Consider the following 21,442-nt stretch of genomic DNA (forward strand, 5'->3'; position numbering starts at 1 on the left):
CTTTCTTTGCCCCAAAATTAGCTTCTCTAGTTTTTATATCCCAGGAGAGTACTCTAAACACAGTCCTACATCTGGCCCACTTAATATTTCCTGCCCATTGGACCTCTGGAAGGATGGGACACGGCTGTAGTCCTGGGAACCATGTAGCCCACACCTCTGTCTGGGGAGGCAGGATGCTGTGGTTGAGCTCCTTCCTCTGCTTAGGTGACCCACCTTCCTGCAACCAAACCAGCCAAGTCCCACACGGCTACTCTGCTTAAGCAGAGTTTCTTAGTGAAATCTCTCTGATTGTGATGTAGAATTTCACTCAGAGCCTGACAAGCTTTGTGGTGCGCAAGTTCCTGGGAAAGACGTCTTCTCACAAAAAACATTTTTGTGATGGAAAATCATTCATCAGGAATTTTCTGATAGCTCCTGTTATCTTAAATTTTCTTCTATTACCAAAACCCCTTTTGTTCCTCAGTACCTTAGAATCCAAAGTGAAGATAAATACCAGCATTTTTAAGCTTGATAAGAGAAAAAATGCTTCCTATCTGGTTTAACACCATGGCAAGAATTTCTTCAATGACATGACAGATCAAATTAAGGAGACAGATAGCAAACAATAAAAACCCCTAATAGCTTAATAAATCAGGATTTTTTTTTCCCAAATTGAGCACGTAATTGTCATGATTAACACTTGTTATAAATGTGTTTGAAGAACTGAATGGAACATATCTAACATTCATCTTCAGTAAAGTTCTGAAAAATATGCTCCACAAATATTTACTATTATACCACCAGACACCAACAAAATAAAAACAGTAAAGAAACTACTGCAGCATGTTAGTTTAGTAATATTAGTAAAGCAGAAGTAACTTTCATCTTTTAATAAGCCAACAGAACACAAAACAGCATTTATACTTTCCAATATTGCTTTGAAAACAGACTCCATACAGCTTTCTTAAACCAAATAGTTATCAGACAGATTAAAATCCTGAAAGACACATACCGCGTAAACTGCTGGTGGTTAAGAGAGCCCGTGCTTTATCTGCTAAATCACTATTTAGGGTATTTCCCAATAACAAAACATCAATGGCCTCCTGCTTGGAGCTATCAAAAAAGTTATTTTGAATCGTTCTGGTCACAGAACGAGCACCATCCTTCAGCTTTCCAGCCTGTTAGGGAGGAACACGTATAAAATATTTTATGTTGGACACTGCTCACAATAACATTGGCAATATTCAGTAACATACTTGTAAACTATGATTTTAAAATCAAGTAAATTTCCTTCTTTAAGTGTTAAATAAAGTCTTCTGAGACGACTGTACTATGCGTGCTTCTGCCCCCGCAAATGCTAAACAACACAGTAGTACCTTCAAGGTATATCTAACAACCAGATTATTCCAGTTTAAATTATTTAAATTACACAGAATACTACAGGGAGGGGTATATTTTCTTCTTTCCTAAACCTTTGGTCTTCAAAAATTGAATTGATATGATGCCATGCTTAGACCACAATATAGAATTTTGGGCTTTTCCCCAAATAGTGAGAGATGAGCAAGCACTTGAGTCCAAATGTCATGATACACGAACATGTATGTATATGCACATACAAGCACATTAGTTCAGAATTCACATCCTGAAATATCCATGTTAAAAAAAGAGATAGCTTCAACTTAACCCCCTAACTTTTTAAAATAACATGCAAGTCTCATGCAGTATCCCAGAAGGAACACATACACTAATCTATAGCTACATACATATGAAGACACTGTTGTTGCACACACCGCACACAAGTGGCACGACTGAACAGTGCTCCGAAAGAACAGTGTCCAACCACCTGACCTAAATGAGAATCTCCAAGAGATGTACTCCTACTACAGATATTCCCTGGGGGTCAGACACCTAGGGGATAATGTAATCAACACGCCATACGGTCTCAAACTTGATTCAAAAACCAGCAGTGTTAATTTGTGTACACAGCACTGACAATGACAGGCACAAACACATTTTCTTGATTACATGGTTTATTGTGTCTTATGCAAGTAAGTGTATTTTGCCTGTGGGGTGTCTGTAAATGGCCTCAAGTTACACCAGGGGAGGTTCAGATTGGATATTAAGAAAAAAATCCTTCATGGAAAGGGTTGTCAGGCACTGGAACAGGCTGCCCAGGGGAGTGGTGGAGTCGCCATCCCTGGAGGTGTTTAAAAGGCATTTAGAGGAGGTTCTTAGGGACAGGGTTTAGTGCTGAGTTAGGTTAGGTTATGGTTGGACTCTATGATCCTGGGGGTCTCTTCCAACTGAAATGATTCTGTGATTCTATGTAAACACATGCCATTGCATGTATAAGAAATACAGATCGTAATCCATCAGGGATGCTGCATGGTATTACATTATTATTAAAAATACCCCAAGTTCACTGCTTGCATTGTTCTTGAAGGTCTCCCAAATGCAGGAGAAAAAAAGACAAAAAGACAAAAGCTTAAGAAAACTACAAAACTAACCCATAATTTAGTTCTATGAATTGTACTAGACAACAAGAAAGAAACTACTTTTTTGTCAAGGATAAGTAGTAGTAAACTGGCACCATGATTTTCAGAAGACAATGTGGATGAGGTGTTGATAAGCGTACTATTGCAACAGGATTTTAATAGGATGCTACTCCCTTTCCATCAGACAATGTATGACTTATGACATGATCCAAAAAATACACTCACCATTCACATATCAGGCAAATAATTGAAAGGAACCCAGAGAAAGCAAAAGAAAGAGTAGGTAAGGAGTTAGATTTAATGAGTATCATAATACTTTAAAAAGGACTGGCTTTCAGTACAGAAATGTATATTAACACATTTAAGGTTAAAATATTTTTTCTCCGATCCTAAATTTCCATATTTTTACTTCTAAGTACTCTTGGACTTTGAAGAAGCAAACTGACAGGCAAGAAATGGAAGAATTTCAACCATTGAACTTTTCATTTTAGAAATGAGAATACAACTAACAACTTTAAAACTACATTTTAAAATATATTATTAGAGCACTCAAGAAAATGTTGAGTAGTGACCTGGTCAGGTTTCATTCAAACAATAGCAAGTATTGCATGGCTTTGCAAGTATTAAAGATCCTCTTCAAGCAGATGGACTTCTGAGGGATGCCGTGTTTGATTTATGAGATGCAGTACTCATTAACAGCTGTACCAGGGCAGGTATCCTGTGTTCTTACACAGACAGTAGAGTAAATGTGCTCTTGTGTTTTAAATATTAAATATCAAAGTGTAGATACAATAAACACATTTTTTAAAGTAAAAAATTTAAGTAGCCACACGAATGGCAAAAAACTATTAATTCAGGAAAAGAAACAAGTAAGGTTGAATGAGAAAGTCAGGAGAAAGGGAGACATCCCTTAAAATACTTACTGTAGTTTTCCTGATGGTCTGGGTGACATTTTTGTAAGAAAATAAAACTAAATGTCTTTAAACAAATTCCACTTTTTACTAAAATGCAAGCAATTCCCAAATGAAAAAGTCTTGTATGCACCAATTAAGGGCAGAATAAACAAGTCTATTTTATTTATTTTCTTTTTATGTAGCTTACTGTGATGCCTTGTACATGTGCATAGAAGGACCCTAATATGGTATGAATGAATGACTGATGGAGAAACAAAACAGCTAACTATGAACATATAGTATATAACATGCAATATGGAGCAGCGCATTCTTCAATAAAAGAATGGTGTGAGAAGAAATTCCTGAAGGAACAAAGGGCAAAAATTGCTATGGTTCAACATTTGTTTGTCTTGACAGGTATCACCTAATAAGAGAGAGGATTATGGAAACAAAAAAAAAAGCAACATTGTTAGAAGAAAAATAAAAGATAGCATTAGCAAAGATGAACAACTCAGGCATCAACAAAGACAAAACAAGTTGAAGAGAAACAGAGCATTACACTGCCATGTAGTACATTAGAAAGCAAGACAGAAACAGAATTTGGGTTTTTTTCAGTAGTTGCAAGACTCAAAAGAAATAGCTGGAGGAACATGCAAATAAAAAACACTCAGCTGCAAGCTGTTAATTTTTAACACTGTTTATAAACACTAAAAGCATAAACAACAACATCCAGTGAAACACATTTTAAAGGAAAGGAGATATACTGAATGAAACTGAAACCATAGGAGGCAGAGTCACAGACAGAAAAATGAGAATATTCAAAGAAACTAAAGTTGATTTGAATATACATTTTTTCTTAGCTATGGTCTAAAGAAATAAAAGTTTTGAGCCTCATTGTTTCCTACAGAATGGTATTGTCTGGGAAGCACAGGTATGGCTGAGAAAGGATGTACTGAAACAAGATCTGGTTATCAACATAAGCAATCTTTTAATGTTAATTTTTTTGTTTGTTTTTTAGGATTACAACAAAAGCACATAGTTCTTATATTAATAAGAAAATGTTTTAAACCCCACACTGAACACTGTTAAAGTTTTTCATTAAAGGTACTTTACCTTAGCTTTTCCTTCAAGGGCTCCAGTTCCAGCATAAATTTTACTGACAGAATCACCATTCACAGACCACATGGATCGGAAAACTTCCTGAAAGCGAGTAACCAACTGAGGCTTCTCAGCTAATCCCAGTACCTCCAGTTGTTTTGTTAGCATCTGCAACAGTTGAGGACAACATTTGCAAAAGAAAAATCTTTAAATCTATTTATTAAAGGTATAACACATTTATTCAGTATATATGCACCCCCCCAAAAAAAATCTTCGGTTTATATGTATCATTCTGAACAAACTGACAGCATGTCATGTTGAAAAGCTGCATCATACACGTAACTTTAGCAACAGCATTTCATTTTCTTCTAAAAATAGGTAGTAATCTAGGAAAATAATTATGCACTTGATTTGTAAATATTTTCATCTAAAAAATCACTAGTTACAAGGTAAGCTATTTTTGGTCTTTCTACTTACATAATTGTGAATTAGAGCAATTCATGTTCTTCCCAAAAAAAGCGTAATACCAAACACACTGACCTCTATTATAAAAATGCAGCAGCAACCGAGCTCTGTGATCAGTGAAACAGCAATGGCTTCTGTCATTCACTCTTTTCATGCATAACACGCAGCAATCTTTACCCTTCCAATCAATATACCTGAATTAATTTTCCACGGTGCATGGTCTACATTAAATGCATTTCGATTGTATACATATAATAAATATAAGTGTATTGTTTTACATTTAAATACATTACTTAAATGTAGCATTATGCTCCTGGATGTAGAATGGGTCACTGTGCCATTTTTGAAATCCTGGTTTATGGAATCATGATTATTTTTAAAAAGTCAAGCAAGTTTCTAGTGTTTGTGGCTATCAACACGATACTGAAAATAAATACCAAAAATTAAAACTAAATAAAAAAGCTATTTTCAATAGCTTTAAAAAAATCTTTAAAACCTTGAGGTGTCCAACAGCAAGAAGGAGTCTAAAATGATGAACATAAAATGGCATAAAGGCAAAATTCTGAAGGCTGGACAGGAATTAGCAGGAGTCAAACTTAGTTTATTAAGATGAATGGAGCCATCAAAAGCTTTTCAGAGCTACTCTTCTAACCCGATCAGTACTATTTTACTCCATCAATTTCTGTCAGGTTCATGTGTTCAAGCTCTATTTTATAAGCCCACAGGCCAGAACCTTTGTTTCAACAGCAAGTCAATATGCTGAAGCACAACCCTGCAGGAGAACTAAATCCCACAGTTAATTCCCAGCTGCTCAATTTGAGTGTGGCCGAAGCCTCAAGCATGATATATCATCCCACGAAGAATTCACATCACTGTGAAAATATGAAGACACAGCCCTGGTAGATGCTAAGAACAGTAATTCTATATGCTGAAGAACTTCATTTAATAGAGCTACTGTGAATACAAGTGTTTTTGCGAAGGACTACAAAACTACTTCCTCTTCTGGAAATGCAAGCCTGAACCTTAAGAGACATAAGAAACTGATACCTAAAAAGAATGAACATTTTTCATAATGCTGCATGACTACTGTTTAATTACAACTACTACACAACTACTGCTTCTGTAACTACTAAGATCTGGTTGCCCCAGAATGAGAAAAGTGTCACACTATAAATCTGACTGCCATCTACAAAACATTGCAATTCATCGTTCATGGGGAAGGCAATGGTACAACCTAATTGCTACAGAAGCATCAAGAGCAGCTGTGTATCTGGACACTGTTTTTCCTACCTCTAAGCCAAAGAAAGCCTGCACGCTGTTTGTTCTATCCAGACAGTCCAAGCAGTTTGTTCTGACAGTGCCGCTTTGAGATCTGTGCCAAGGACAATGAGAGACAGAGAGAAAAAAACAACTGAAATAACTTATTTAACACACATATCACCAACAAAGACAGGGACATGAAGATCTGAAGCAGAACAGTAAATCAGGGTATTATCAGTGCAATGCTACTGTCATCATAAGTATGTTTATAAATGCATCAGCAACAGAGGGTTATCTCCAATAACAGCAGTGTTCACCATACAAAAATAATTTCTTTTCTGCAAATAACATGAATCTTTCTTATTCAGTTTTTCTCCATTCTCCTTGCTTGCTCGGTTCAAGTGTTACACAGGATTAAGTTTTCTTTTCAAACAATCCAACTAACACACTTCCCAAGAATATCAGACAGAAATAATAACTCTTAATTGAAACAAAAATGAAAAAAAAATTAAGACACTTATTTGATTTAACTGAAGTAAAAGCAACAAATTCTTGTGATAAAACTACTGCAAATTTTGACCCCTCACTACTTTCTCTTTCTTTCCCAAATAAAAACGAAAAATAAGCTTATCTCCCTTAGCTTGACAAATGCTTGAGGCACTCAGGCACTCTGAACTTCTCCCCCTTCTTTGGAGATGCCCACTAAACTCGTGCTATAAAGCTCTCAGAAGGACCATATCAGGCAACATCCACGTTCTTCCTGTCGGGCTATGATTACAAAGCTCTCCCAGGGACACACACTTATTCATCAGTAAGGCTTCATAACATTTAATTGGAGATGTAACCATAAACTGTAGAAAGTTTTGAAGAACTTTCTTCAAGATTGTTTTTCATTACTATCTCTGTGTTTGATTTGAAATGTAAAGCACCTTGTTATCTGTGTTAGAAAAAAACCCCAAAACTTACATTGTTCATGAACTTGTAAAAATCAGCACTGTGTCTTTTGTTAACACAATTCTTCAAGCTATCACAAGACACAGGCTATTTTGTTTTCATTCTGTTTTCAGTCTTTTTGATAGGTGATGATATTATTTGAATCACCATCAAGACCAAATGGCATTCTCCCAACACTAAGTGTCACACCACTTTTAAAGCTCTTTGGAGAATGGGTGGTGACGTTCTGAGGTGGAGATGGGACCTAAGCTCACTCACACTAAATCTAATGTTATTCAAACCTACTCAAACTTGCCCTTGGAGGACTTAATCCCACAGCCAGGCTAGAGCACAGAGCAGCACTGAAACCATCCTCTGCTCTCCCACCAGAGCAGAAGATGAAACCCCACTGCACGTGGCATGGTCTCCTCACTCAACAACTCTCATTCTCATGGGGAATCGCACTCAGCAGTTTGCTCTGGTACTAATTAAAAGGAGGAAGGGTGTGGAAAGGAGAAGAGCAGTAATGTTGCCTCTTTCTAGCCCTGCTTCCCTTGGCCTGCTGAGATTAATTACTACAGCCTTTGCTCTGGGAAGAGGTGTGGGGAAATGGGCAGAAGCACAAGTACAGCAGAACTGGGAAGTGCAGAGTAGGGCAGAAAACATGCGTCCCATTCATACTTTGTGGAGAACTGAATCTCTCAAATGGGGGATCCAGGTGCAAACAGACTTAGAAAAAGGCAGAACTGAACATCAGTGTTTAGAACAAACAGAAAATGGTATGCTCCATCGCTGAGGAAAATACGAACAACATTATACAGGAAGATGGAAAAATATTCATTATTTAATCCCTTGTGGGTATTCCGAAGAAAAAGTCACTTGCCCATTTTCACATAAATTGTGAGCTCATAGACCTGAAAATAATTCCTGCCCCATCAATGTCTCAGAGATATTCTGCATTAATATTTTTAGAGCATATTCAGAATGAAACAAAGTTTTAATAGAGTAAAATAAGTGACTTCTATTTCAGTTGTTGAGTATCATCTTGGATACAATAAAAACACAATAACACAAGTAACATTTTTGCTTTTATCTTCTTGCTAATGGGTGAAAAGCATCCCAGAACCATTGTTTAATTTGAAGAGATTTACAGAAGTTATACACACAAACCTTTTAACTTCCTTTCCATCAAAATAAAAAAATCCACATTCTAAGAATTTCTGGACTTGAGGTTTAAGCACACTGTGTAGTTTTTCTGCCTTTCCACCTTTAACCATCTGATGATAGTCAAAGTTCACCATTTTGATATCAGCTGAATGTTCAGATGCTTTCAAATGGCTCTGACATTGTAAAAAGAGAAGAAAAAAGTATAAATATTCCGACATCTGAACACATAGTCGTACAAGCTAAATAAGAGGCTACAAACATTTTTAAAGCTGTTTAACTGGCCATCTTACTTATTACATGCATTCTCTTAGGTAACATGAAATCATTTTTACCATTGTTGTTCAACGAATCACTCAGAACTGACTAACATTTCACCTGTTTTTTTCTTTTTCTTGTCACAATCAAAGTCAGTTTTTCTCTTATTATACTAGGGGTCATTAAGACAGTTTAAAGCCTCTTCTACTGTTACAAATGCTTCAGTTCGCAAAAAGCTGTTTCAGTGGAAACCCTTTTCATTAACAGTCACCATTTTAGACATATCTGCCAGCAACACTCCATAAACTACTACCGAAAACACCAGACAAATGGTTTAGGTTGCTGTGAAGGGTGGCTTGAGCAAAACTTTCCCTACTAGTCCCTGAAAAATCTTGAAGAGCTCACCCAGTTTTTGTTGGCAAAGCTGTGATCTGCATTGGGCATTGATACGGACCTGGGAGCACTAATGTCTCCTCCCAGGACAGCTGGATACAAAGAGATGCTGAGGAATGGCCCAAAATATTCAACCATTATCATACAAAGGAAAAAGGGAAACAGCAGATGGCTCTTGACATGTTCTCTGGCTTCAGACAGAACTTCTCAATTTGTCAGTATTTCTGGACTACAATGCGACAGTTATTTTTAACCTAACCAGTGCGAATTCAGGAAAATGGCCACCTATAGTTAACATCTTCTGAACAAGTATTTCTATTTAACCATGAAGCAGCTTTTATGTTTAAACTGATCATGTAATTTATGATTTTTTTAAAATATTGAGGAATATATCAGGAAATCCAAGGAAAATATTACTAAAAAGAAACATTACAGTATTAAATACGACAATGTATCATTTATTCACAAAAAAATTTTGTTTTATAAATCAGCCACTAATAAGGAAGAAATACGAAAATAACTGAAAATCCCTCAACACTGTCTATGTTGCTGTTGTAATTTTTCAGTAGAGTAAACCAATCTAAGCATAACGAAACACTAATTGCATATAGAGCTTTTAAAAATTCACTTCACTTTATGTATCTTAAGCAGTGCTTTTATGATAAGATAAAATTTTAACTGTAAACGGTAGTTCCTCCAGAGCATAGCAGACCTGCTGCAGCTTTTGAAGCCTATATACAAGATTCATCACAAACAGGCAAATTCCAAGGACATGTACCGTAAAAGAATTGTCATACTCACCTGAAAAGCTTTGCTGAGCATGTGCTCCCCTTCTTTTGCTCCAAGTAAATTTACAATAATTTGCTTGCCATATAGATTTTTAAGAGTTTGAAAATGCCTGTTAACAAAAGAAAAATTCCACACTCATCTTCTGGCATGCAAAAAATTAACACAAACACCTGCAGCACTGACTGAGACACTGCAGAAATGTATCAGGTACTCTAAGAACTGCTGCAAGCCTTTTATTATGCCGTGTCCAAACAAATCAATGTAACTCAATAACGGCATACAACCATTGTCTGCTATTTAATTAGGATAATAGCACCAATTTAACAACATAGGTGTAGTTAAAACCATAAGGCTGGGAAGCTGAAGTGCCATGGCAGGAATAAAACCAAAACATAAATTTTACTTATATACAGCAGCTGACAAATATAGGCTATTCAATTTAAACATGTCATAATTTTTGTTTGAAATTTAACAAAGTATTTTAAAATTTCTTCTAACTTTCTAACAAAGCTTTCAAAGGTCTGAGCAATACTGTAGAAGTTTGAAAAAGCTGCCCAGGCAGTTAGCTGCTTTCTGAATCACACATTTGTATAACATGTGAAAACCTCCCATTTGGAATAACATATCCCATCCCCCTGATGCATCATTTATCAGAGGTTTGTAGTGCATAAACAAAATTTTAAGACAGTCTTTCACCTGTCAAAAGCTGGTGCATTCGCCTCAAAACCCCTTGACATTCTGACACGATGGGATCCCACCTATGACATGAAGATTACATTAAGTTATTGGTCTTTACACATTTGATTAATCCTTTTTCAACGACCTCTTATGATCCTAAATGTGGCCTACAAATTCATTTCATTTTCCAAATTAAATTTCCAAAATGTATTCTGCATGCTACGGTGTGCATTCTTTTTACAGGCTTTTCTTAATGTCCTTTTCTTTTTCCTTAGTCATATCATCTAATACTTCTTCAGTAAAAAGGCATGTAAATGTTTCAATAGTTCTATTGCAAAATGCTTATATGTCTAGTTTAAGGAACCTAGAGTCACTGTGAGGCATGAACATTTTTTAATCTTGCCTGTAAAAATTGTATCACAATAGTAGTCACTGATACAATCCCTGTTTCAAGTAAACTAGGACGCAATTATATTATAGCAACTCTTGATCCATATTGACTTATTGAAAAGACTTATCCTCAAGAACAATTCAGAATAAACCAGTCTTTTTGGGTTCCCTTAGATTACTATTTTAAAATAGCAATTTAAAGTAAAGGATAAAAATTCGGAACTTCAAAGAGAAAAGACCTAAAAAGCAATGGACATTAAATCTTGTGCAAAACAGCATTCAGATACTCAAAAGTGGCAGGTTTGATGAATTAACAATAGCACCAACTTGCTCCCAAAGGATAACCTCATCCTGACAGGTAACAGTACAGAAGAGCCTAAATACTACTCTGTATAATTAAATCTATCTCCTGCTTACCTGCAGGCCTGGCTGTTCCCAAAATAATGGAACAGATCCTCGAATCTGTATAAAAGATGACACAGAGTCATCTAAATATATCACCTGTTAAGAATAAAAGCATAGTATTAATAGGCATTAAAGGGTGTAAGGTTTCAGGTTTCTTAACCTTAGTTAAACGTAAATAATTTACATATTACATATTCCACACTACAAGCTAAAATATTGTGTTCCCTAGACTTTTCTCTCTATGTCCTCTGAACAATTCCCAAGAGAAGTTCTGGCACTCTCATGCTTCCTTGTAGAATCATGATTCAGATTACCTAAGAAAACACAGCAAGCATTTATTATTTGGGCCTGAACAACAGTTGTGCTAAGAGTAACTTGTTTTAAAAAGCTTGATAAGACCTTCCTGTAGATTGCAATGTAAACCAATGCACAGATAACAACAATGCAGCCTACTCAGAACACCTGCATAGATTTTGTGCATCAGAATCCAGAATACAATGGTCTAATAAGTATACAGTAAAGGAAACTTTAATTGGAATGATATGCCACAATCATTGAGTGACATTAACCTGCCAGGAAACTTGGACAGAGAAACTCTAACAACAGTGTTCTGACTAAACTCCTGAAATCAGATGTGTACAAGCAGAGCCCTTCCTGGATAAAATCCTACTGAAGTCAGCTAGGCTGTGCAGAGTCAGTGAGTCAACCAAAGATACCAGCTCACATGAATACAATTGCAGGAACAACATCTTGGTAACTATGCTATTGTAAGAAGCGAGAAAAGAAAAGCCAGCAAAGAAAGATTTACTAGTTTCTTACATTTCTGTATAATAAGGGCAAGGATATGCAATCAAATGCAGTGGAATTACAGTGGCTTTAAAAATTACCTTTCAGTAGAGCCATGTCAAGTAACCATAGGAATGCTTTTATCTTTCCTGAACCACAAGGTAACATGTATTTGCCAAAAATCTCTTTTGCTTGTTTCTAAAGTCTTTTACTTTACAGTCAGCTCAGGGCAAAAGAAGTACACGCTCATCTACAGCTCAGGAGGCTGAAAAGAAGTACAGTCATCTACACCAGTTCAGCTGATGGATAACAGTGTCTTAAGCTATTGAAACTCACGCATGCCCTTACCCTAAGCTACACGAAAAACCAAGATCATCAAATTATGTAACCTACTTAGATTCCTTATTTAGCAGCAAAGGAATTATTTCAATATCTGTTGGTTACAGACTTGACTTGTGATCTGCTGATTTAGGGCAAAAGTCTAACCGCACACACGCTTATCTTGAGTTCATCAGCCAAGCAATGTGCACTGTAGCGTAACATACCTGCTCTGTTTCAACAAAATTAGCAACATGACCGTCATCATTTGTTCCCCGAACATTAAATCTGGTGCCAGCCCGCTCACAGCTTAGTCGTGAAATGAGACAAGCCTTTGCCTGCTTGTGAGCCGCATAAATTGTCCTTATCTCCACTCCTCCACACATGAGACGTAACAGCCAGTCATCACAGTTCACACCATAGTGCTTCAGATGTAAATGCAGTGACTGGTTCCTATTAGGAAAAGAAAATAATAGATTAACTGGAAGAAAATAAAATACAGCTCAAATTGTTAAGTCAGCTACTGACTTCTTACATTTTATGTCCACTACTACAAATAAGCAAAGGAAAATATGTTACAGTTTTATGGTGTAACTCTGATTTAAACATACTCAAAACAGCAAAGTTTACAAGAGAACAGCTTAAACATTTGCACAATGAGAATATGGGGTGAAGCCATGTATTTTAACGCCTTAAAAAATCTCCCTTACAGCCTCTGCTCTTCATCCGAGCAAAAAAACAACACTCCAAGTTTGTTCATGTTTCTCTACTCAGCCTTGCTTTGAGAGGCCACACATTACACACTCTGGGAAAAGCAAACCAGAATTCCAGTTTTGGGGTTATTTTTTGTGATGAGTAAAGCACCATTCAATTTCACACCACCATAAAATAAAGCTAGAATAAAAAATCTTGTCAAAATACTCTGATTATTTCTACTATACATCACCATAATGCATCACTTGCCCAGACAAGCTTCTAGGAATACATTCGTAGCAAGCTGATTTTCAAATTTCTGTAAATAATGATTTCAAGGTTGAGTGTTGGAACACTATATACTGCATATACCGTTCTCTAATACCAACTACTGCTCAAATGAAAGAAAGATCCACAATTTGGATATACTTGTGCATTACGCAGTACCAATCAACAGGGCAGTAACTAAATAAGACTAGAGTTTGGGTTTTGTGAGTTTTTTGTTTTAAGTCACTCTAGTGGGGCCTGGCTTTTGATTTTCTTTGGAAACATTCACGTGTATAAAAAGGAAGTACAGTTTTCTGCATAGTAAAGACAAGTAAACTCTAGTAAGATGGTTGGTTTTGCCACTGCCCAGAAAACTCTACATTAATTGTAAATAACATATTTGGTAAAAAGGTCAAAGCTATTCATTTTAATTTTAGCCTTTTCATTCAAAAATTCCAATTAAAAAAAATCTGCAACTTATCAAACACCTCAGTTCAATCATTAGTGAAGATTCAAATTCTGTGAATCATATATGCATTCACTTTACAGAAAATTATACAGATGCATTACAAGAGGAGATGGAAAAAGCAAACAATATTCTTTCCCTGGGCAATATGAGACTGGAACCTTTGAACAGAAAAAGCCCAAGAAAGCTTACTGAAGTGCATGAGCAGAATACCTTCTGTTATTGACTTTTAGTGTTTACATTTTTAGATCTTGGAATCTGGGACATTCAATCTACCTCCTGCAAGGACTGATTTTTACTGAGAAAAAAAGGTCAGATAACATAAAAAGTTTCATGACAGGGGTCAAAAGCAGCCAGGCTGATCTCGATCGGCTCAACAAGCATCATCATTCCTCAAACCTCAAAATACTGACTTATCAACAGAGAGCCTGGCCTTCTTCCAGATGCAGAGAGAGACTAACAGCTAGGTTCCTATAACTCCTGTAAACCTACATCAAGACAAATGTATTTCTGGAGACTACAGCTTATTTTCCACCTTAACACTGATATTTTGTCTTATATAGCAATCTGATCATATTCCTCTATCTGACCAAAATAGTGGCAAAGAGTAGAATAGCACTGGCACGTATGCCAGAGCTGGCCTGGTATATATTGGAGAGGGAGGAAGATGTAGCTTTTCACTTGTTCTAAGAGTATACTGCCAAGTTTTTAGGACCCTTCCAAGGCTCATGGACACATACATCTTTTTCAACAAAGGCTGAAAACATGGGAGGAGAATTTCTTACGTGACAGTATGCATCACTGGCATTATTTAAGCTGCTTATTGTCAGAAACAGTAGTATTCCCTTTACCAGGAATTCTCTGTGTGAAAACCTATATTTTATTCAAGAATGTTCTGTAAAAAGATAGTGAGTTCAGCAGGCAAGCAGTATGCACTGTAGCATAACATACATGCTCTGTTTCAACAAAATCAGCAACATGACAATTATCTGTGCAATAAAAGTTGTAATGCCCTTTCGTATGTTGGAAATCCACTTGGAAATTATATATAAACATCACACTATCTTAGAATCTAGAATGTTCAAAAGATTAAAGTTTTCTTTAGAGTTCCGCTACCACACTCATTTTAAAAAACTGACATGCTTGATTAAGAACTGACACCAAAGCCAAAACACAACATCACAACAACTGTTCAGGTCAAAGTACAATATCATAAGCAGTGAAAATCTGTGTCTTCTGATTAAGAAACTCCAAGTGGCCATGGAAGCATATCATTAGCACCATATTTTTGCCCTTAGAGTTAAAATAATGCTGTTCCCTCTCATCAACACTCGTGGGACAAAGGCATATATGTAAGAGCTCATAAAGACAAGGATAAAAACTTGCCATGGCTTAATTTATACAGGCAGGCATTATTCTATATAATGTCTGATAAAACACATTATGAACTCACCAGAAAAACCTATTGTCAGTGGTGTGCTCCTGCATGCTGCGGTGAGCGTTGAGACTAAGATCTAAACTGACACCAGTTGCAGACCATGCAAAATAAAAGTTTCCTGAGTTCAAAACTTTGCGCACTTCTGAAATACGATCCTCATCTGTTGGTTCAATTCGTAATGATACGAATTCAGTGGAAGTAACTCGAAACACTTCAGAGTCTTGAATCTTCCCCACAGACATGCATCCTGTTACTAGAACCAGATAATGTAACAATGTGTCTCCTGGAAAACAAAACAAGGCCCAGGTAACAATGAATCTTACTGGAATGTGATGCTGATGTAATTATATGCTTAAATGCACTCAATCTAATCTTACTTTGCCTGAAAAAAAGTACAAAAACAATCACCATCAAGAACTTATTCTCAGGTTCTACAGAAGAAAAGGAAATGCAAACAGGAAAAATTACAGTGCAAATAGGAAGGATTGTGAAAACGGAAATTATTTTTGTCCACTCCCTCATTTCTGGGAGTGCTCCAAACTTGCAAGATAGTCTACAAAGAAAAAAAGAAATAAAAAAGAGAACCCAGTTCCTGTTGCAAAGATCCTGTTCTATGTAGTTTTACAGGGGATGTACAATTTTCTTGAAAAACTAAGATTTAACATATTTTACTCACCAAGGTTTAATCTTAATACACCCAAAAGCCCATATGCATCCATTACTTTGGAGTAGGTATTTTTGATTGTGTCTTTTTCTGCAGCAGCTGTGGAGAGAAAACATAAGATTTTAAGATATAAAAGACCACACACTATGGCAGGGAGAATGAGTCCACTCTAAACTGAAAATCCAAGAGATTACAAAAGTAGTGCTGATGTGAAGCTTCTGGAAAGAAATCAAAATGTATGAGCATATGGTATTTTATAATGGAAAACGAGTATTTGATTTTATGACAAAGTATGATCACACTGTGGTTTTAGGCAACAAAAAAGGACTTGCAAAAACTCCAAATGATACTGAAGGAGAATGCTGGCATTTTTCACATCATCATCTCCTAATATAAAAAGTATCTAAAACAGGCAAATGAGTTCCATGAGAATGCTCTCCTGTAAATAGTTAAAATTAGAGTAGTGCTAAATGCTTTTTTTTCCTGGGAAAAAAAAAATCCTTTTTATCCAAGAATAAAACCATGATTTAGCAGTATTATTTTCAGATAAGTAAACAGGACTATCACAAGTGCATTTTAACTAATTTTAGATATATTCCAAGCAAATCAAAACTCTTGGAGGTCCACAATATAATGTTATTTAAAAGCCATATCTTAGATTAGGAAAACAAAAATTTCATAGACATAAAAAAGTAATATTTTAGAAGAAATTGAAGCTTAGCATAGTCCTGCCTGTGCACAAGCCTGTCCCTTCTGTTCAAATGTCCATGAGCTCTGCTATTCAAGTGGATCAGAAACTCCAATATAGATGAAACAATATTTAACCTCAGCCTGAAATCTAAGCTCATCCAATGTTTTAAGTGCATTTTTAAAAGAGCTTCTTTGACTATTCACACTGATACACGGTATTCCTGTAATCCGGTTGCTAAAGATAAGAGTTGTAGCAGTGTGATTATTTGCAAAGTCCTTACCCATAATAAGTGTTAAGACTCACAGACAGTTTAAGCACATGGTTTACAGACAGTGATTTTGTCGGCATCACCAAATCATGTTTTTCTTAACCAGATCACCATCAAGCTGGAAAGAACAACTTCAAAACTTCAAAACCTGGTTCTTCCAAACCATTTTTCCAGCAAGCATTTAATGATGTCACCGTACTCTCCTAAACTCAGCTTTTGGTAACCAAAGAATTGCTATGTTCTTCTTTCACATTTCAAATTATTAATGAAAGATGAGGTTTAGTTTCAAACTTTTTGCCAGCATTTAATGACATTTCAGAACAATAGTTTTTCTGTCTTCTATGGATTTATTCTCTTTTTCCATTGCATAGAAGCCCTGTTATGCTTGCTAAGCCTTAATAAGTAAATGCCTGAAGTAAATTAAGTAATATGAGCTTTGCAAATTCAGATCAACAAAAAAGACCATGGCTAATAACACAGCAAAGGGTCACAAAAACAAAATTTAAAAAATGGAAATAGAAAAAACTTACTGTGGCTACTCTATTATTTTTCTTAACAAAGCATCCAAGTACCAACCAAAAGCAGTTCATGCCATGTTTTTCAGTTTCATTAGATCTAATACAGTGTGAACTCTGACCAAAGCTTTTCCACAGTGAGCGTGTAAGCATTTCTACCTTGTGCTGCCTGCACTTGTCTCATCGTTTTCTTTTGAAGGCCAAAATTCACATGGAAAAATGGCAAACATCACACAGCTCAGAAGGTTCACTTCATCCATCCTGTCCTGGCCCATCCTCACCTATCCTAAGGCTTCAGGCATCGCCTCCACAGAACCCGAGTCTAGGTGCAAGGTAAATTTAATAGGCCCTGCGGCAGGCAGCCAGAATGCAGAAGAGCTTACATGCACCATGCTCCTACCACCCTCCCATAAGACACATCATAACACATCTAATATAAATTCATTTGGCAGATTGCCCTTCATTGAGAGCATCCATTTGAACCTCTAGCTGTCAGTGTTCACGAAACCTGAAAGAATTATGAGATTTGGTGATGACTGATATCAGCCAACACAGAGGGATAAAAAAATGGTTATCACACAAACTCATTTTTCTTCAGAAATGGAGCTAAAAAGAAAGCAGTCACAAAAGTAGGACCGGTAGCAGAAAAGGAAACAACCCCATAGCACCGCACTGCTGCCTTTTCCCTGCCACAACAGCACCAACCCACGCTACGCAGGGATGTTTGGCTGCAACAATGCACAGACTGGAGGACTGGAGGTTCCATATGAATATGAGGAAAAACTCCTTTACTTTGAGAGTGCCAGAGCACTGGAACAGGCTGCCCAGAGAGGTTGTGGAGTCTCCTTCTCTGGAGACATTCAAGACCCACCCAGACACATTCCTGTGCGACCTGCTCTGGGTGAACCTGCTTTAGCAGGTGGGTTGGACTAGATGATCTCCAGAGGTCCCTTCCAACCCCAGCCATTCTGTGATTCTGTAATGCTCAGGCTGCTTTTGGGATAATGCACAATAAGGGACTTCCCACAATCAGGAGTGCTACAATATTGAGAAAAGGCACTTGAATTTTCTGAAAACCCAGATGCAATCAGGAACAAGACACAGCTACACCACGCTCCTTTCCATTTTCTTCCATTTGAACTGTTGGGACACCATGGGAACCAGCATCTCTCTGGGGGCTCCCCCAGGGAGGTAGGGCAGGCAGGGGCACTGGACACCAGGCACATCCATGGGGGTGGCCTGAGGCCAGGTCAGGATGTCAGTCTGTGGGCAAGGGTCAGGCCTGGTGAGGGTAACCAGGGCCAGACAGAGCCCCAGGATGGCCAGGCAGGTCATAGGGACAGGGACAGGCCAGGGCTGGGCTGGGACATCAGCCCAACTCAGCAGGGCCCATGCGGAGGCTGGGCAAGGTTGTGGGGAGCTGGAGACCAGCCCTGCTGCATCAACCCTGGGGCACGGGCTGACCACTCAGGAGGGACTAAAACAGGGTCCTGGGCTGTGGGCAGGGTGGGTGGTGCCCTCAGTACCTTGACATGAACAAGCAGTAACACTGTGAAAACTTGCAAGTGGTTGTACAGCCAGTTTAGAACAAAAGTTCATTTGGCCTCCAAAAATTTACAGGAGTTTCCTGAACCAGCACCTCCAACAGTGCTAGCCACAAAGAGCATGCCTTTCCTTTACAGATGCTAAAAGAAAAAAAAAAGAAAAACAAACAAACAAACAAACAACACCAACCACCCATGCCAAAGTGTAACCTATTCTGACTGCCACCGCTCATGGGAATTTCCGTTTATGAAGATACCAAAATTAAATTTACAGGTTTTCATATCACTCCCTACCAAACGGTCTGAATAACGAAATAAGATCCTCACCATAAGTATCATATTTAACTCTTCCTTCTTCACCAAAGCAGTAAGTTTCGTGAAGATCTATGCTCCCTCACTTCATTCAGCATGCAAAGTCATCATATTCGGCCAGATGTGCAAGAGCTGCTGAAGTTACAAAAACACGTGGCTAAGACCCCATTCCTATAAATATCACTACCTAGTGTTTGCAAAGCCAACTTGCAGTTTCCTCTGTGAATGGCTGAAATTACCAACTGGGTGAACTGCAGTTTAGAAGTTAAACCACAGGAAGGCTAAGGTAATCCTGACAGGAGCGAGCATTTCCAAGAGCATTTCCTCTGTAACATTCTTAATGAATGGGAACACCTCTTCCCAGAACTGTAGGTTGGCCGGCAGCCAGGAGAACCCTTTTGACTTTGATTTATGAGCTCCATATTTTAAAAAAAATGCAACTAATATAAATATGCACTTAGAAAAACATATAGTCTTACAAATTAATGAACCTACTTCTCCTTGAGAAATTGACTTTTCTATTTATTCATCTTTCAATAGATGGAAGTAGCCAACACAATTAAGGCTGTCTGAAAAAAAAAAAAAAACAACCCATAAAACACTTTTACTCAGTAAGAAGAATGACAATGTACAACTTCTAAGGACACAACTTCCAACGGGAATGACAACTTTCATCCATAACACTGGACCTAACAGATTTCAAATTCTACTGTAGAGGAGCACTGAACAGTAGACAATAAAAGCATTCATATGTCTGTGTATAAAGATGGACACAAAACATTATGAGGCAGTATTTCTTCTATTACTTTGTGTCAGTTCAGATGTTAAGCAAAAAGGAAATTAAAGACAGCTTCTTGATTAACTCACTGCACTACTTAGATTCAAGTTGATTAATTTCTAAAACAGAAATAATGACTCGCTATTTAGCAGTACAAAAAAAAAAAAAAAAACAAAACACTTTTAATGTTGTTTTCAGGTCAAGTTGTAATGCATTCTCATAGAAAGCCAGCAAGCCTCATTTGTGATGTCAAGAGAAAAATAATAAATTAATTTTAAGTCAATCTTTATTAAAAATTAACAGGTCATAATATTTTTAAATGTTAAGTTCTCATCTGTTCCAAGTTAAATCACAAGCGTGCATGTGTAACAATCACACCTTATCAATCACTGCCTTGTTTAAGAAAGATTACTGATTTAATTATTTTAACGGGATTGTGTCAGCCCTCTTACTGTTACATGAACAGAACCCCATTAAAAATTCTGCCTTCAGGACAACTTGCTTCAACATGTATTCTGTTTAATTCCAGATCAGAAATTAGTTTTGTAATTTTAACATAAAAAAAACTAAGGCTGCATCAGAAGTTATCATTTAGGCTTTCTACAGTTATGTTCTCTTCTTGGTGGGTTCACAAGGTGCCATGATGACACACTGCAAGTTAGTGGCTACAGCTCCCAGTTAGAACATGCGACCCCAAGCTGGGAACAAAGACACGCTCCTGAAATTATGTGCAGTTCCTTCAGAAACAAGACTTATCAATTAAGTTGGACAAGAAAAAGCTCATGCTACTATTGCTGTTAGAAGTTTAAAATCTGAAAAATTTATGAACTATGCTTACACATTTTGTTTTTGAGTTTTTACAATTGAGCTTTTCAAGCTTTTTGTCAAATAAGCACAGTTAAACTTTCAGTATTTAAATTAAAGCTAACAATTTAATACTACCACATAAGCGACATTAAAGTGACATCAGAGGAGTCACCACTTTCATTTACAAATCAACCAACTGAAGCACCATTTTATTACTTTTTATTCTTTGCTGACATGAACGGATGCACATAAAACTGGACAACAGCTGATATTTAAATCCGCCATAATTCATACAATATCTGCTTTGAATTTACAAGACTAATTTTTTTCCACTCTATTTGCTATAATTCGATTTACGAGGTACCATTATTTACTCCACAAAGACATCTACACGTTACCATGATCAACATGTATCTTAAGATTATGGGAAGGAACCCCTACATAACAAGTAATCTCTATCCAGCAACAAAAAAAAACCTAGATATCTCTAGATGTTAGCAATTATATTTAAATACTACACACCAGAAAAAAAAACCTCACTGTTTGGAACAACAAAAAATAACTATAACAGATGATCAAATAAAAGGCATGGTTGCTTAAACATTATTTTTCAATATTATGCAAATTTATTTCACAAAATGTATCATTTCACCTAACACCACTGAAGGGGGGGTGGGAAACAAACTGAGAAATAA

At 36.9% G+C, this 21,442-nt stretch overlaps 1 protein-coding gene across 23 annotated transcripts in view; it reads right to left on the bottom strand.

Annotated features, from left to right (window-relative positions):
- The window catches only part of SYNJ1 (synaptojanin 1), a 63,715-nt gene that overhangs the window by 35,056 nt on the left and 7,217 nt on the right, over window positions 1–21,442 (bottom strand). For 19 of the 23 annotated variants that reach the window (XM_065862560.2, XM_065862573.2, XM_065862564.2 and 16 more), the window contains exons 3-12: window positions 15,845–15,931; window positions 15,184–15,451; window positions 12,532–12,757; window positions 11,213–11,296; window positions 10,424–10,485; window positions 9,740–9,836; window positions 8,294–8,463; window positions 6,221–6,302; window positions 4,481–4,633; window positions 992–1,157 (exon numbers count right to left, since the gene is read on the bottom strand). In XM_065862560.2, the coding sequence (XP_065718632.1) occupies window positions 992–1,157; window positions 4,481–4,633; window positions 6,221–6,302; window positions 8,294–8,463; window positions 9,740–9,836; window positions 10,424–10,485; window positions 11,213–11,296; window positions 12,532–12,757; window positions 15,184–15,451; window positions 15,845–15,931 (1,395 nt within the window). The remainder of the gene's footprint in view (window positions 1–991; window positions 1,158–4,480; window positions 4,634–6,220; window positions 6,303–8,293; window positions 8,464–9,739; window positions 9,837–10,423; window positions 10,486–11,212; window positions 11,297–12,531; window positions 12,758–15,183; window positions 15,452–15,844; window positions 15,932–21,442) is intronic. The other 4 variants (XM_065862572.2, XM_065862561.2, XM_065862575.1 and 1 more) reach the window with 1 other exon arrangement.

The sequence above is a fragment of the Patagioenas fasciata genome, chromosome 1 (genome assembly GCF_037038585.1).
Source record: "Patagioenas fasciata isolate bPatFas1 chromosome 1, bPatFas1.hap1, whole genome shotgun sequence".
Classification (NCBI taxonomy): Eukaryota; Metazoa; Chordata; class Aves; order Columbiformes; family Columbidae; genus Patagioenas; species Patagioenas fasciata.